Source organism: Anthonomus grandis, chromosome 2 (genome assembly GCF_022605725.1).
Source record: "Anthonomus grandis grandis chromosome 2, icAntGran1.3, whole genome shotgun sequence".
Taxonomy (NCBI): domain Eukaryota; kingdom Metazoa; phylum Arthropoda; class Insecta; order Coleoptera; family Curculionidae; genus Anthonomus; species Anthonomus grandis.
This window is the reverse complement of record NC_065547.1, coordinates 29389638-29407493: the sequence shown is the minus strand read 5'-3', so window position 1 is coordinate 29407493 and position 17856 is coordinate 29389638. Positions and strand designations below refer to the sequence as shown.

Genomic DNA, 17856 nt, shown 5'->3' with positions numbered 1-17856 from the left:
TTTATAATTAATTAAACATAATTTACATTTTAAAATTTTTATTTTTTTTTGATGAAAAATTCTGCAATTTTTTTATGTTGAGTAAATAAGAAATTTTCATATTTAAACTCTCAAAATTGCTTGAAATGAATTATCAAATTATTTAAGTTAAAAGTTTACTAATATTATCATTAAAATGGTTTGAGAGGGGTTGGAGAGATAATTTGGACTCTAATCGGCGTAAGATTAGGGCCGCAATACACATCTCGGGTAATTTGATAGACCTGCAAAGACCTTATAGGCTTTGCACCTCCATAGTTATCATACTGGACGTCGATAAACTCCTCGGCAATAATGCTTGTGATTGTCGGACAAGAATTACACCGTTCTCCCGCTATTCTTGAACCTGCCTCGGTTTTCTCATCTTTCTGCTCTCTGTCTGCCGTCCTCATCTTGCTGTTTTTTCTTGCTATCTATGTATGTCCCTCTTTCCTCTTTTCTCCTTTAGCCCAATCCAAGATCTGCAGACAACGTAGTGATGTTTAACAAAACCACCAGAAGTTTAATGTGTTAAACCCCATGGCCATCTATCCATGTGTTCCGACCGTGTGGTCACGGTCGCTATCACGGACCAACATGAACGCTCTTTAAAACCTCAGCAATCACCTTCCTTTCCGCTCTCGTTGTGGATCCTTTCTCTGTAGGGCTCACAAATATCCCCACCCCGTGGGCTCTGTTTTAGTAGGAAATTCGGAATTCCTATCACTCATCAGGAGCTCACGACAGGAGAAACAGTAAGACGACACGAGATAGAACGTAAGAACCAAAGTGATATAGAGTGATAGAGAAAAAAAGGAGAAGTCCAGCATTCCTACTCTTTCCTTCTCCTAGATGCCAAGGAAGCCAGGGCCCCCCTGAGCTCGGCTTCCGTAGCGGCCTTGGCCTCTGCTCCTTCTGCAGAACAAAAGTCTGGGGCAGAAACCTCAGGCTTTCCTTCCCTAGTTCTTCGACAATCGAAGCAAGACGCTTATCACATCTTAGGTCCACGCCTACCAAGGCAAGCCCTGCAAGGGCTTAGTAACCGGCCATTCTAATTAGGCCGCGAACCAGGAAAATCTGGAGTGACTCCATTAGGCCTTCCCAAATGATGCCTTCTGGTAGAGCCACAGGTTGGCAACAGTAGATCGCTTCACGCTTCGCTTTCGCCAGCGATCCTACGGATCCCAGACATTAGGAATCAATCTGACAAGGACACCCTGAGGCTTCTGGAGCCTAAAAATCCTGGCCACCCATGCTCCCAGTCAAGTGTATGAAAGCGCAAGGTAGAGGCTACGAACCTCAGATTGGTGGAGAGGGCTCAATGAGACATCGGGTTTAAACAATAAGAGAGAGAGTTGCTATTTCATAGCATCACCAGGGCTCACTGTTGCCAGGTCTGGTGAAATTTTACCAGACGTGTACGTGTACGTAGGCCGGCGACACATTTGCGGTTGCGGCAGTGGTTGCAACCGCGCGGTTACAACCGCGATAGCGTTCACATTTTCCGCAAATTTCACGACAGTCAGTCTCAAAATTAAGAAATCTAAACGAAAAAGAAGGTATTGGGTCCATCCGTTATACGAAAGGAGTCTGACAAATGGTCAGTTTCATTGCCTTTTTCATCGGTTGAGGGAATATCCCGGAAAGTTTTTTAATTATTACAGAATGAGCGTTACGTCTTTTGATGAATTAGTGACGTTGATGATACCTCACTTGCAAAAGTCAAATAGCCACTTTAGAGATTGCATCACTGTGGAAGAAAGATTAACAGTCACTATAAGGTAAGATAATTATATTCTATTCTTAGTTATGGAACAAAGTTAAACAAAATCTACAATACCGTTTACAAAAAGAAAAGAAGGAAATAAATCAAAGGTAAAATTTCACTGTAGTCGGACGATTGGGAATCTGTGGGTGAAAGTATAGGTTGTAATGAACGAGAGGTACACGGGCGGCTGTCATACAAAGCAGAGGGGTTTGATGGTGATGGGTGAACGGAGAATGATATGGAAGGAATGGTTTGGTGAAAAATTTGCTGAGAAATTGGCGGAATGTATGTCGCTGATTGGAACTGATTATGATAAAAGGGCTGAGGATTTAAAACTCTTTGGAGAACTTGCAGTATTTCTACTCTCAAATTGATTTTCTGTTGCGGGTTCAAGGTTTTAACCGCTGGTAACAACGATTTAAAGAAATTTAAATCGTCGTCATCTTCCAGAGGCTGTGGAGGCTGCCTGTTTTCTAGAAGTGTCAACAATTTATCTTCAAACGATGCTTTTTTTCTGGAGATTGTGTTCGGCATTGCTGCTCTTTGGTTGAAATGCGGTGCTGGTGTGGCCTCTTCAGAACCATCTTCATTTCCTTCGGTATTTTCTGGGCTGTCTACCGCTTCCTTGGGCACGTTAGATTCGGTGCTGGAAAAAGAAAAATACATATCGTTATTTTCTACTGCCATTAAAATCTACCCTAAATTCTTCTTTTTTAATGCTGCTGAGCCGCTTTTCGAATCACCTTTGAGATCCTTAATAAAACGGTCTTTAATATTTTTCCATTTCTTTTGAAGTTCTGTCCCTAAAAAAAAATCTCATTAAACTAAGCAACCTATTTTCATACACAGACGTAAAAACAAAATGTTATTTTAGGTATCTCGCGACTGGAATGCATTTTGCTGCTTTGCAGTATTCATTTTTAATGGGAAGAAGTACAATCGCAATGATCATTAATGAATGTTGTTGTGCATTATGGACTATATTACAACCACTAGAAATGCCCGAACCTACTGTTGAAAAATGGAAAGAAATAGCAGAGGAATTTGATCAGAAATCTAATTTCCGCCACTGCTTTGGGGCAGTCGGTGGGAAACATATTCGTATAATGTCACCAGAACATAGCGGATCGGCATTTTTTAATTACAAGAAATATTTTTCGCTCGTGCTTATGGCGATTTCTGATGCAAACTATTGCTACATAGTAATAGATGTAGGAGCATACGGACGGGAGTTCGATTGCAATGTTTTTAGGCAAAGTACTGTTGGAAGAAAGTTGTATAACAGTGAGCTTATACCCAGTCCATCAGTTTTAGCAGATAATTGTGACCAACGTATTTATCCCTATGTATTGGTGGGCGATGAAGCTTTTGCTTTACATCAAAATTTATTAAAGCCATATCCAAGACGTAATCTGAATGAGAATAAAAGGATTGTCAATTACAGATTAACAAGAGCTAGGAGGTTCGTGGAATGTGCCTTTGGTATTCTGGCCAATAAGTGGCGTATGTTTCATACTAGCATATTAGTGCAACCAGATTTTGCAGTACTGGTAATAAAAGCAGCTTGTGTCTTGCAGAACTTTGTTCGAAAACGGGACGGATACCAATTTGAAGACACGTTAACTTGCTGCTTAAATGATATAGATGTACATGGGACTAGAGGACAACAACTATGAGTTGTTGTCCTGTGAGCAGTTGCTTTTGAGTTGGCAAAATGCTATGATATAGATAAATATTAGTGTATTGTGTTTATTTAATAGATAGGTATATTATTACCTTTGTAAACAATTATTATATTAAAACACTTTCTGTACATATATATGAAGTATTTTTCTTACCTTTTAATCTTATTTCTTCCGGAGTCGACAAATTTTGATCCGAATACATTTCCTTCAAAACCTCCTGCCAAGCAATAATTTTTTTATCCCTATTTTTGTATTCCTTGTCAGAAACATCCCACAAACAAGTCCGATTTTGCACCAAAATAATAAATTTTTCTGTGTCGAATATATCCATGGTTCAAAAATGGTCTGATCTCGTTCTTGGCCGCGCCGTTAATGTGAACACATAGTCAAGAAACAATACGTTGAATTTCCGACCGCGAACCGCGCTAAGAAGCGGTTGAGAAGGCGGTTGCGGCCTTTTGGCGGCTAATGTGTTGCCACTCCATATTAATTCATGTATTTTATAGAATAGCGGTTGTAACCGCTGCCGCAACCGCCAATGTGTCGCCGGCCTAACTGAACTGATACACTGCGGTTGGTTGACCTAGTTTTATTCCGGTGATTCCCCTAAACTATTGTGGTAACTAAGATTTACGCGCGATTTATATATCACAGAATTTTTCGTGCGCATGTTTTGGTTTCCCTCATTTCATTTTTATCCTATAAAATTAGATATATATACTTCGATTGTGCATTTTAAAATTTGTAAAATAAAAGATAAGTAATTAATATGATAGATAACAGATTTACCTATGTATGCCTTTGTATGTTTTTCTTAGATTACCAATTTTATTAAAATATTTAATATCATAAAACGGTTTTTAAAACCTACCGAAAAGCAAATAGATTCAAACACAGAAAAGCCTGGCACTAGTTCCTCATCAAATAATATGTCAGCATGTGCGTCTCCGCTGGTTCCATCTACTTCCGCTTTGGACTCATCTGATTCTAATTTATCAGACACCAATGATGCAAAAGAGACTCCACAGAAAAAAAGTGCTATGCTTACAAATATAATTCAACTTGGGAGCAACATAAAAGCATAATAAGCATTGGATTCAGAAAAGTACTGTAGGTAACATTTATTTTAAATGTAAAGTTTGTAACAAGGATTTTATTGGCGGCATTGGGGCAGTAAAAAAATATCGGACTTTTTTTATAATTCCTTGCGTAAACAAAAGTAGTTCAAAATTACACAATAACATCAGGAAAAATTTATTCAATTTGTATCTTAGGTTATGTGCTAATAAAATTAAAATTTTACTGCCTTCGCCACCTAGTATCAAAAAATTTATAGTGAATTGCGTTTTATGATACAATTTAATTACTAAGTTGTACACAGACATTAGAGCATGCATTTTCTTTGTTTAAATCTAGTAATACAGCTCTAAAAATAGAGTTTTAAAATTTCTGGTGATTTTTTTTTTAAATCTGGTGATTTTTCATTTTTTTTTCTGGTGAATTTTATTTTTTTGACCTGGAAACACTGCCAGGGCTGTTATATTTCTTATTGAGAGCTAGAAAGTCGCTGATGGCACCAAGACGGCGACATTCATAGTTGTCCTTGAGCCCTTTACCGCCGACACAACCTGGGCTAATTTTGCCAAATCAAGGGCTTTTGCAGCTTTCCAGCCAGGACGCGTAAATAGAAAAGCTACTTCAATACGTCCCCCAGGCGGTGACCAAATAGACTAGGATTTTTATGCGTTAATCATGTAGAAAACCTACTTCAATATAGTCCTGGATGGTGCTATATTGGAGTAGGATTTTCCGGTCTATACGCGGCGTAATATTCTGTAAATGCTACTTTAGTACGGCAAGTGTTTTTTTAGAGGTTATCTTTACATTGTTTATATTACAATACATCAAGCGGCTCGGTATTCGGTTGTTTATGAACAAAAAGTAATTTAACAACTTAACTACAATAAAATGGAAGAAACTATTAAAAAGTTACTTATAAGTGCAATATAGTACACTTATATAGTGCAATATTAACAGACTATCGAATTGTAAAAATGAATGGTCAAAGTGCCGAAAGTTTTACTGTGTCGTTTCAATGCAAGTTAAGTGGTGAAAACTATGATGAAAAATGTGACAAGTTTATACAGGCTTTTTCCAATAAAACAGCAAGCAATTGGGTTGTTGAAAAATGCATTCGTGAGGGCCAACGATTTGAATTTTCGTAAAAAGTATTTATGCCATCTTTCACTAAAAAATAAGGGAAAAAATTAAAAGAAAGGAGAGAAGCGTAATTACAATTGCCATGCAAATATCACCATAAAATTTTTAAAACAAACAGTCCAACACATAACACTTTAAAAAAATCTAAATTACTTAGAGAAGGATTACACGTTTTAATAGATATACATTGTGTACATAGTCAAAAATTGCACGTTGCTCAGGCTTACAACCTCTTACCACAGCATAAAGAAACCAGCAGTCGCACTCCGCTCGAAAATGTAAGCGAACTAATAGCATCCTTAGCCATGCCGCAGCCATGTTCTCCGGATGCGGAGCTCACTGTTTATCGAACTGTGTTCATAGGTGTATCGCCTAGTTCAGCGCCGTACTTAGTGACTTTTTTGATAGCGTTTTTACAAAGTGTAGCGTTTTTTATAAAAACTTTTGTGATTTTGATTAAAATTACTTAAAGAATGGTCTCTTAAATTTATGGTACATACACTGAAAAAAATGATTGTAAATTTACTTTTTAAGTTTACAGAAATGTCAGTAGTGTTACAACAATTATTCAGTAAAATTAAAATATTTTGTAATAAACCAAGTATTTACTAAAATTCCTAAAAAACTTGTGTAAATTTAAATCACTTTGTGAAACTTATAAGCAATATTACATTAGATTTGTAAAATTACCGAAGAAAGTTGCAAAATCACATTCATATTATAAAATCACATAATATTTGTAATTATTTTTACTATTATAATGTAAAATTACAAGGTTTTTGTAAATTTACACCTTAATTCTTAAATTTACCTTGGCTTGTAAACCGCGGCCAATGAGAGTGCGTGTCTACGCGTCCCCAAGCGACTCCGAAATTTTCAACGTAAATGACGATTCAGTTATTAATTACGACTTACGACAGGTAATAAAGAATTTTGTGCTAGTCCTTCTGTTTATCTTTACTGTTTCTTCGTGCCTATAAGTATCAGGTAAGTTAAATATTTACATTAATACCTGTTAACAATGATTAAAACAATGACGAGTAAAAAAAATTTTTTTTTTAAAAGATTATAAGTATTTTTTTTTATTTGTAGGCTCCAAGAATGCTATAATATACCTAGAACAAGAACTTGTTGCGGAAAAATGTGACTCATTTGGAGGAGCATTGCATTGCTTAATTGCTCTTTATTTTGTCTTCAATTTGGAATATCCCAAAGAAGCATCCTGCATTTTGGAGTTCCTTCAAAGATATATTTTAAAAATACACCCCGAAGCAGGAACCAAATCGAAAAAACAAAATCTTTCGAAAAGAAAAGTTATTTCATATTTAACGAAGTTAGCCAAGATAGAATAATAAATTATTATTTTATTTTTGTAAATCTTAAATAACTTGGTTTAAAACTGATTTCTTATATTAATTAATAACTTAATGTATTAATATAACGAGAAAGTAAAGTTTGGAACAAATTCGTTTTAAAATTGAAAGGTTTAAAAAAACAACGCTCGGACCCATTTATTTTTATTTTTAGTAGCGCTTTTTTGCCAATGTGTACTTTCTATACAGGGTTTGTCATATAACCGTGTCCTATACCAACTTATTTTAATTTTCTTATTTTAATTGAAACACAATTAAAAGAAAATTTAAATAATAGACCAATTATGTCATTACATCATCATCATAGACAATCATTCAACTATTTTTAAGTTACAAGAGGAGATTTCGCCAGAATTTAGTTTGGTATATCGGTTGGTTCTTCAATACTATAAAGGTAAGCACCTACCATTGGCCTTGAAAAAGGGGTTTGGTACATTTTTGGCACATAATGACATTTGGTCTGTAAAAAAATACACGGTGGTCCGGAACACGGTATATGATTTGATGAACCAAAATGTGTAATTTTTTACCAAAATTTGAGGCTGACCAATGAAAATGGTGGTAATTTACTTTCATAATATTGTCAGAGCAAACGATGTAAGTACCGAATCAAACTCTATAGCGAAATCGACTAATGTGTTATTACTCCTCAGGCATTTCCCTTACCTTACTCCTAGTTAAAATTTAAATTTTAATATCTATTTTTCGACTTATAATGTGAAATAAAATATGGCAGCTGTCAAAATTTTTGAGAAATATTTTTTACAAATATGAGAAAATAAATATTCAAAAGTCAAAATAGAAAAATTCCGTTTTGCTCTATTATTAATGACATTACCGCTATATAGCATACAAAGAGTATTATTAAATGCCTGCCTGATGTTTAACACCTTGTAACTTAAAAATAGAATGAAAGTATAGCGCATGTGATACAGCAAAATTCTTGGAATATATCCCAAAATGTAATCACATACAAGGTGTTCCATTTAAAATAAGAAAGTTGGTATTGGCCACGGTAACATGACACACCCTGTATAAGAAGTTTTAATTGAAAAAAAAAGCCTAGCAAAAAATAAAAATCGCCGCGCGTTTCTTTTTTGAGTCCATAAATGTTAAATGAATTTGTTCCAACCTTAAAGGGTTTTTTTTGTGAGATTTAGCTTGTAAGTAGGTACCTATATTAACATATATATTTGATATTATATGGGACCCCAAAATGTATATAGACTATGTAAAGTTCTTGGTTACTTCAAGAGTTTTAAGAGTTTATGTTTTTGTTTGTATATTGAAAAGTTTAAGTTTCAAATATACTTGTTATTTTTCTTTTTTTTTTGAACACTTACTATGTAGTCTTGTTCTTATGTAGTGTTGTTCCTATTGAGTTTATTGATTTTCCATTGAGTTTTGAAAAAATAAATCCTTTGTATTTTTTTAAATTGCCACTTTAGTCTTTTATTTAATTTATCTAAAATACTAAACAAAAAACTGTAGCTAGTAAAAAAATACAATTATTCCAATGTAATTTTACCAGAGCATTTTTTACATCTACAACGTGGTATTACAAAAAAAATGTTATTTCACATATAAAAATTACTAAAAATTTGAAAAATTAAATTGTAATTTCACAAAAAATATGTATTTCTTAGTCACAAAGATTAAATTCACAATTAAAAGGGAAATCTAAATTACAAATATTTTGTGAATAATTATTGATTACAAATATTTTGCGATTTTACAACAAATATAATGGTCACACTAAAAGCAGTAGATTTATTGTAAATTCACAAAATATTTTTTTCAGTGTACCTAATTAACTTCCTGCACGTATTCTTCTATATCGTCGTTGTTAGATGTAGAAATGCGATGTTTATTTTTGTTTAAATATTTTGTTAATGTATGAACTTTATTAATATTAAAAAATAAATATTTGTACTATGTAGGTATTTTTATTTTACAAGATAATAATATCTAAAAAAATGTTTAAGTCCGGCTCTAGCCAAGGCAAAAGCCGCGTGGACCGTAGCGAGTGTCAGCGGCATCCCTACTATAAGCAAATATGCCGCGCCTGCATTAGTACACATGCACCGAACTCGCTTATTCAAGCCAATGTATTTTTATTGAAGTGCGACTGCTGGTTTCTTTGTGCTGTGCTCTTACGTTGCAGTGATGACTTCAAGGCAATATTTGTCTCATAGTTTGAATCAGGCTGACATCATTGATGACTCCTGCAGCAGCAAAAATATTCCACGAAATGGAATTGGAGGAAAATGTCGATTCAGGGGTTGTTGAATGCTTAGCAAATGCTCAAAAAAACCTTATGGAAACGCAAGTAAACTATTTATATAAAAAATGGCGACATGAACGATACGGCGAAAGAGATGTGAGTAGCGCGATTGAAATTTTAAAGAAGAAGCAGGCCAATCTTTCGGAAGGCGAAATATATAAAAGAAGATCCAACTATTGTCGTTATTATCACGACTATTATGAGAAGATTGTTTGCAGGTGGATTTGCGAATGAAATATTATTTATAGATTCCAGCTCATTAGGTGATCAGAGCAATACAAGTGTGCCCTTTTTTTTCGTTCCTACCAAGGTAGGCGCGGCACCAGTTGCAGTAGCCTTTCACACAAGTCAAAGTGAAATAAACTATTTATTGGCTTTTAATGCCATGAAGAAAGCATTAGAAAAAAATACTGAATTATTATTTTCGCCTCCAGTTATAATGACTGATGATTCAACAGCAATGTGAAACGCTCTTAAAATGGTATTTCCAAATAGTACTTTATTGCTGTGTATTTTCCATGTAGCTCAGGCGCTTTGGCGGTGGCTCTGGTTAAAAGACAACAACATCCCAAAAGAGAATCGAAAATTAATAATGATGTTGTTTCGCAACATTTTGTTTTCCATTACCGAAGAAAGTGCTAATGATTGTTTTATAAGGATGAAAGAACATGATGCTGTAAATACCAACCCCAAACTAATGAAACATTTAAGAGATTTATGGGAGAGGCGCGAAGAATGGGCGTTAGCTTTTCGTCGATTTACGATAAATAGAGGCCACAATACGAATAATTATTGTGAGGCTTCTATACCAATTTTTAAAGATATCGTCCTTCAAAGGTGTAATGCCTTTAACATGTGTGCTTTGGCAGATTATGTGCTTAAGACATTCGAGATATATCACAGAAAAAGGCTGCTACATTTTGCTAATTCAATATCTCGAAAAATGATACTGGACTATCAGACATTTTTTGAGAGATCCAAAATTATAACAGATGTTACACAGGTTAATGAAAAAACATTTAAAGTTCAGAGCGAACAAACGTTACGAGTACTACATAGTTGATAGTGAAATTGGATTCTGCACATGTCCAAGTGGAAGTGGTGGCCGCTTCTGCAAACACCTACTAGCAGTTGAGAATAAGTACGGTATTATGTTCAAATCTTTCCTGCTGCTAACTGAAAATGACCGCCAACAACTTGCATATCTGGCTCTAGGACAAGAAACTCCTTTGTCGTTCTTTGAACATAGGTGTGTTGATGCACCTGTGCATGAAGGATTATTAAATGAACACATATCTGATCATACTACTTCTTAGCAAGCGGAGTTAGGAGCATCATCACAGTTTAACATGCCCATTGACATTAGTACTTTACATAGGCCTTGCTTCGCGCTAAATGCAATGGTGGAGTCGGTACAGAGTAACAGCTGTAGATATAGAGCGACGCATATGTTGCTGTAGGACTCCGAGGTTTGGAAAGCGTGGATTATTTCGATTAGGGCGTGAATTACTTGTTCGGTATATTTCAATCCAGGTACCATAACCGGAGCCAAAGCTGGAATCTCCAGATTCAACTGGTGCAACATCCACAAAACGTCCATCAGCTGCAACAAGAGATGCCCCGATTCCTTTTTCTTTTCCTTTTCCACATTTTCTGGAGAGTCCAGAGGATCGTCCACGGTCACATCCTGAATTGACGCGTGACTGTCGGCGAACTTGATAAGGTTTTGAGGCCTCGATACCGCTATGTCACGTACTATTAACACGAGCCGGTAATAAGACTCCGCGTCCAAGTCCGTTGCTCCTTGTGAAACTTTTTTCTCAGTCATTGCCGCTAATCCGCTCAAAACATGCTCCAAAAGTGTCTGGTCCTTATAGCTATGATACTGAGCCTTGATAGGGTGCAACGTCAACATTAAGGCTTTAGAATGCACTTGGATCGAAGCCGGTGTGGGCAGAGTCAACAACCGAGTGGCAATTTTCAGTGCGACAGGACATTTTAATTGACATTTTAATTTGGTAAATTTCTCCTCGTTGGCGTAAACGTACAGGGAACTGTCCAAGCTTCTAAAAACGTCCATGGCGAGGCGCTCCAGTATAGAGAGTTGCTGGGAGGCCCTCGTTTGACCGTCGGAGTCGTTACTTAACCCCAACGTGTTACCTGAGGCGCTTCCGTTGGAGGAGTTCGCGTTCGAGTTGGCTCCCTCGTCCGTATCCTCTGACCAACCGAATGTGTCTTTGGTTTTACCATAAACTTTTACGCAATCTATCATTGTCATTAGTTCTGGGTCCTGACAAGGTCCAAAAAGTATTGTTAATTTCTTATCGGCTTAAGACTCTCTTCTCGTGAAAAAGGCACATCGTACCAGCGGCTCCTCATAACCGCGGTCGATATTATCCGACCGAAAATTTCAATATACGAGGGTGCCTTCTGAGGGTCCTGAGTGCCGACCAAAACCCGAATTCCGCACATCACCAAGTTGGGATCGTTGTTCGTCACTTCCAGTTGGAATTGGGCCTTGTTACAGACCACGTAGAGTCCGGTTGAGTTTAGCCGATGCTTTAATTGGGCCGCATTGTAAATTTGAAGCAAATCGTTCCCGCCAAACTCGACATCGTTCATCGGGGTGCAATGCTCAAAAAAGTCAATGGGAAACTCGGGGGTGCTCGAGGTCTTGCCCGCTTTAATCGGCTTCTTTTTCTTCGGTTTTAGTGAGGTACCGACTGGCACTGTCGCTTGTATACTGCCGGACATCCAAAACCCAGTTTTATCCATATTGGCGATGAACATCTTCAAACTGCCGTCCTCGCATAACAGAATTAACGTGGTCCTTTGTTCGCTTCCGGAATTGTGCCTTATAGCCACCATGTCGGTTATTTTTGACTTAGACGGCACCACTTTAATCTCTTGTATCAAAATCGAATCTGGTTTAATCATCAACACGACCGGTTGATTGCTGGACTGCATGGCGCAGCAAATCAAACCGGGATGATTGGGAATCTCGGTCTATTGGCACAACGGCTGCGGATTCGGGCTTCTTGTGCTGTTGCTCTTCGGGTTTAAACCGTTCGGCGGTGCCGAGGTTTGCGGTATGGTTATAGGAAACACCGTGGATAAGCAGTTGCTTTTCGGTACAATAGGGGATATGAAACTTTTGCCTTGGGCGTAACTGTAAAATAGTAGCCTTAGGGTGTGGGAGTAGTGGATCGATACTCGCCGCCCGCCACATGACCGTTGACATCTGTCACGTCCAAGTGGAAGACCTCTAAAGTATTTGTCACATAAAAGCTTCCAAACTTAGTGGAATTTTCATCGTTTAGCACCTCGGTATAAATATGCCCCGGTGACGACATCAACATAATGGTTAACAACAATAGGTCTTGACAATTACAGCGAAGTAGTCCACAAAATAAATGATGAGTTTACACGCATTGGTCTAGTTTTACAGAATGACGCAAATACGAGCCATATACCACAGTTACAGGTAAGAATTTTAAGTCACCTGATTATCAATTTTTAAATAGTATTTCCTTGTATAGAAATTTGCCGATATACTAAAAACTCTATAGACGTCATCACAGATCATGTCATTTGTGTTTCACAAAACAACCGGTAGGAGATCAAGAAAAATTAAAGTACAACCAACCTCTATTTCACGCCGAAAAGCTAGAGGTATTTCAGGAGGAAGAATTCAAGCTGGACGTCCTACGAAATTAGAACTTCAGGGCACAAAAAATCGGCCCCATAATATAGCATTTAATATTGAGAATAATTTGCAGTGTGCCAAAAAACATTAATAAACGATGCAAATCGAACCACACTTTCAAGTAAGAATAACGTCACTTAATTACTAATTATTACCAAATAAAAATTATATTTACAGTAATTTGTCATAGAACTTAGAACAACATCACGCCGAAGAGCTTAAGAAACCTATTTTAGTCTAAGCATCAGAAAAATAAGCAACCCATAATAATATGGCTTTTAATATTATCAATTACTTACAGTATGACAGCAAATATTAATAAAATGATTAACTGTTTTTTTTTCACCCAACATTTTACACTTACAAGAACTGCGTGCTTCAGTGTTTTGTTTATTTATTTAGAATTTATAAGCCTATTGTAAATTTTAAACTAAACTATTCTAAATTTTTGTACACAAGAAACTGCGGGCTGTACTAAACTAGTATTTCCGTATGATAAGGCAGCAAAATAGAGAGTAATACTAGTCCAATACGGCACCTTTGGGTGATATACTCAAGTAGGTTTTCTGCATGATTAACGCATAAAAATCCTAGTCTATTTGGTCACCGCCTGGAGGATATATTGAAGTAGCTTTTCTATTTACGCAGCCAGGACGATGTACTGACGATTGCCTTCCCAGTTCCAAAGGGTGGCAGCTAGTCAGTCTTACACTCCCTACTAGCGGCGAACACCTCTTGCTGTTAAGTTTATATCTGTTGTACGCAATTGACGAAAACGGTCACTGCCCGAAATTTATACCCACAACGCGATGTGGATTTTACAAATTATCCACATCGCGTTACGGATATATTTTATATACCCAAAACGCGTTGTGTGTAAATTTCAAAAATCCACGACGCGAAATTACGATTATCATCGAAGACACGCGACGGTTTTCGTGTTCTGGGTAAGAATAAAGAGACGGGTGCATTCGACACAATCGTCATTCGACATAATGGACATTCGACACAATACCCGCGAAATATTTTAAACGTTCGAGTATGATCGGTTGGGTCTTTTACACGTCAGCTTTATAAGTAGGAAAGTTAATATTTATAAGTAGGAAAAGAAACAGGTTCTTAGAGAATATCATATATTACAGCCTTATTTAGATTGAGCCAAGTTTTCATTCATATTGTTGAGTTTTATCAGGGCTGGAATGTATACGAATTACGGTAACAGTTACTATCTTATCGACTACCCATTTTCAAGATTAAAAAAAAAAGACAGGTACATAGGATAGTGAATGTCGTATTCATCATAATTTCATTGTCGGAGACCATAAATTTCAATTTTTTCATTTTTATTTTTTTTTTAAATCGTTTAAAAAAAAGTGACTATATTAAATAATTACCCCTGGCGTAACAGTTTACTATCCTATCGAACGCTGTTTTTTTGTACGAATTTAAAAAATTAAACAGTTACAAAAGTTAATGTATGTCGTATTTATTATAAATTCGTTGTCGGAGACTTAATCATTTGATTTAGATCAGTTTTTCTTATGAAAAATGAATATTGACCCAACAGGTCCTTTTTGCACCCAGCGCCTTTTTATATAAAAAAAAATCACTACCAACCCAGCTCAGCCCCAACCCAACCCCGATAATTCAGTGTCGTGAAAGGTTTTCTCGGTACGTATTCTGGTAAGTGATTTCCGATTTGTTGTCTCTCTCGTCTCAACATAATCGAGTATTTCCGAGCGGTGTGTTATGTGTCGAGGTCACCCTGTTCGGGCGCTCGCGGAGTCGCTTCGGGGGAAGCTTCGGGAGTGTGTCGAATGTCCATTGTGTTATTTGCCTGTTTTCCACAACCCGAAAATTTATAACCTTACTGATTTTATTGGCAGCAGTTGTTTATTTTGTTTATTTGTTTGTTCTTTGTCAAAGTTTCAAGTAAAAATTCGATAAAAATGAATGAATTAATCGAAAATCTTAAAAAAGAATTCGAAGATGGTTTAAATAAACTTTATAATGAATCAAACATTAGGTCTACACTCCTCTTAGAATGTGATTATAAAAACATTATTAGTGAAGTTAAAGAAGCACAAGAATTACGCAGATTGGGCAAACCACTTTCATCAAAACTTTATCGAAGGTTGAATCGATATGAATTGCTAAGTATTGGAGAGAAGAAGTATTAAAACTAACGAAGAAGATATTAAACTTTATGTTCATCGGAAACAATTATATTCGATATTGTGCATGCAGCCTATATTAATACAGGACATAAAAGAGAAAAAGGTTAATTTCTTTAATATTTAACACTATTAACATTTAAAAGACTTTATTACAAGCTTTTATTTAACTTGCCGTGTTAGTGTGTTTGTCTGTGTGTGTCGGGGTATGGGTCAAATCTTGTAAGCTGAATTAAAATCACTTCCTCTTATCACAAGGAATTGCATTATTCTTTTAGTGGATTTAAATATAAGATAATTCTTAAAAATATTTTTTTAAATAATTTTTAATTTTTAGGAATGGAGCATGAATTAAAAAAAAATACACAAACATCACTCGAAACATTATAAACTTGTATCTTAGTAAATGTAAGTCATGTCAGTTGAAGAAAAAGATTCCAAAGAAGGGTTTAGCTGTGAAACCTATTATTTCTAAATACATGAACTGTAGATGTCAGGTAATTTCAATTCACTTTAATATTCATTAAAAAGCAATACCTAATTGTAATTATAATGTCGGTTGACCTGATCGATATGCAAACAGAGCCAGATGGCCCATATAATTTTATTCTTAACTATAAGATCATCTGACAAAATTTTTATTTTTGAGACCACTGAAGACCAAAACCCCACACGAAGTAGCTGAACACTTGGTTGATATATTCTGTCTTGGGGGTTCACCATATATTTTGCAAAGTGACACCGGCCGTGAGTTTGTCAACTTGGTGATTACAAAACTTACCACTCTCTGTCCTGGTCTTAAAATAGTTCATGGCCGACCAAGACACTCACAAAGCCAAGGCTCGGTTGAGAGAGCTAATCAAGATGTTTGCGATATGCTGATTACCTGGGTAAACTATAATAACACAAAATGGTCAGAAGGGTTGAAATTCATACAGTCACAGAAAAACAGATCTTTTCATAGAGGAATTGGCAGAAGTCCTTATGAGGCTGTGTTTGGCAGTAGACAGGTTAATGGTTTAGGAGATGCCGACCTTCCACAAGATGTTATTAATAAATTGCAAAGTGAAGAAGACTTAGAAGAATTAATAAATAGTATGGAAAACTAACAAAATGACAACAATGATAATAATAATTTAACAAATAGACAAAATGTCGAAAAGGAAAATAACAACGCCGATCAGAAAAATCAAGACAATAATGAAAATGAATCAAATGAAATGATGGACAACAACAATGGCAATAATGATGAATATAGTATGGCAGAAGACAAAGTTGAAAATAGCTTTAATTATCAAATAACATAAAGGGATAAAAGAATTTTGAATCAAAGAGAGGAATCACATAAAATGATGAAAATTCAAGAAACGAAAATGCTGTGTGAGTCAAATCAGAATAATCAGATATTGACAGAGGCCGACTAACTTCAAGAAATGTGTTACCCATTGTTTCTAATAATAATAATGATGGCTTGTATGAACTGAGTACTGAGAATGGGCCGCTGGACAGATTTTTTTCAAGAAATGAACTTCTTCAAGCAGATTCGCAGTTCATGTAGCAATTAAATGATAATAATATTGTGGTGCCATTAAGGTTTGTTATATTATGTTATATTATTATAACCTCTATTATAACCTTGTTCCGAGGTTGTGTTATTGTTATAATGCGTCACAACCAAACTGTATTCAGAGGAATAAAGCATTCCATAAATCAGTTTATTATCAAATTTTGTTATGGTCTTATTTCATACACCCTATGGTACCTACCTTCCACATAAAGGTGGTGGTGATATTCCTACCAAGAAAATACCCTTGCGAAGGTTCTAAAGGTTCCGGTCAAGGTTTTCTCAAATACAATTGTAAAAGATTTTGTGGTAATAATAAATGTTCCTGCAAACAACGAGACAAAAAGTGTAACTCAAAATGTCATCGATCATTAACATGCAAAAATAAATAATAAAGATTAGTTTTATAAAAAATGTGTATTTTATAAATACATCGTGAAAACGTGCCAATATTTTTATTTTACATATTTTTTGATTGATTTCTTCACATTACTTACGAAGCTACATATTTTTCGTCTTATGGGTATTCTTTATTACCCATAACACGAAAACTGTCGCGTGTCTTCGATGATAATCGTGATTTTGCGTCGTGGATTTTTGAAATTTACACATAACGCGTTTTGGGTATATAAAATATATCCGTAACACCGTATGTGGTTTTAAAATTTTCCACATCGCGTTGTAGGTATAAATTTCGGGAAGTGACCGTTTTCGCCAATTGCGTACAACATATCTAATCTAAGCCTCATTTATAGCACTTTACCTACAAAATTTCTACAGGCGAATCTACAGCATGGAAGAACGCCTACTGCTGTCATCAACGTTCCCTTGATACAGAAATGGCGGAATATTGCACAAATATGTCACCTGTGAGAATCCTCGTGCCTGAATCCTAGTTAGAAATGTTCCATGTTTTCTACTGCACAACGGTTCTAGTAGTTCCATCAAACTTTCAATAGATATGGGAAAGCACCTCGTAGTCTGCTCTGTTTACTTTCCCGTCGAAATTGATTTACAGCTGTCCGCTCAGGCGGAGACTCTCAAACTTTAATACCTGATGAAAA

At 35.9% G+C, this 17856-nt stretch overlaps 1 protein-coding gene across 1 annotated transcript; it reads right to left on the bottom strand.

Moving 5' to 3' along the window:
• Window positions 1-1861: 1861 nt before the first annotated feature.
• Window positions 1862-4010, bottom strand: LOC126750141 (uncharacterized). The gene is made up of 3 exons (XM_050459651.1): window positions 3625-4010; window positions 2484-2589; window positions 1862-2432 (listed from the first exon to the last, which is right to left on the bottom strand). The coding sequence occupies exons 1-3, from the start codon at window positions 3800-3802 to the stop codon at window positions 1862-1864; spliced, it is 855 nt and encodes a 284-aa protein (XP_050315608.1). The 5' UTR covers window positions 3803-4010.
• Window positions 4011-17856: the final 13846 nt, after the last annotated feature.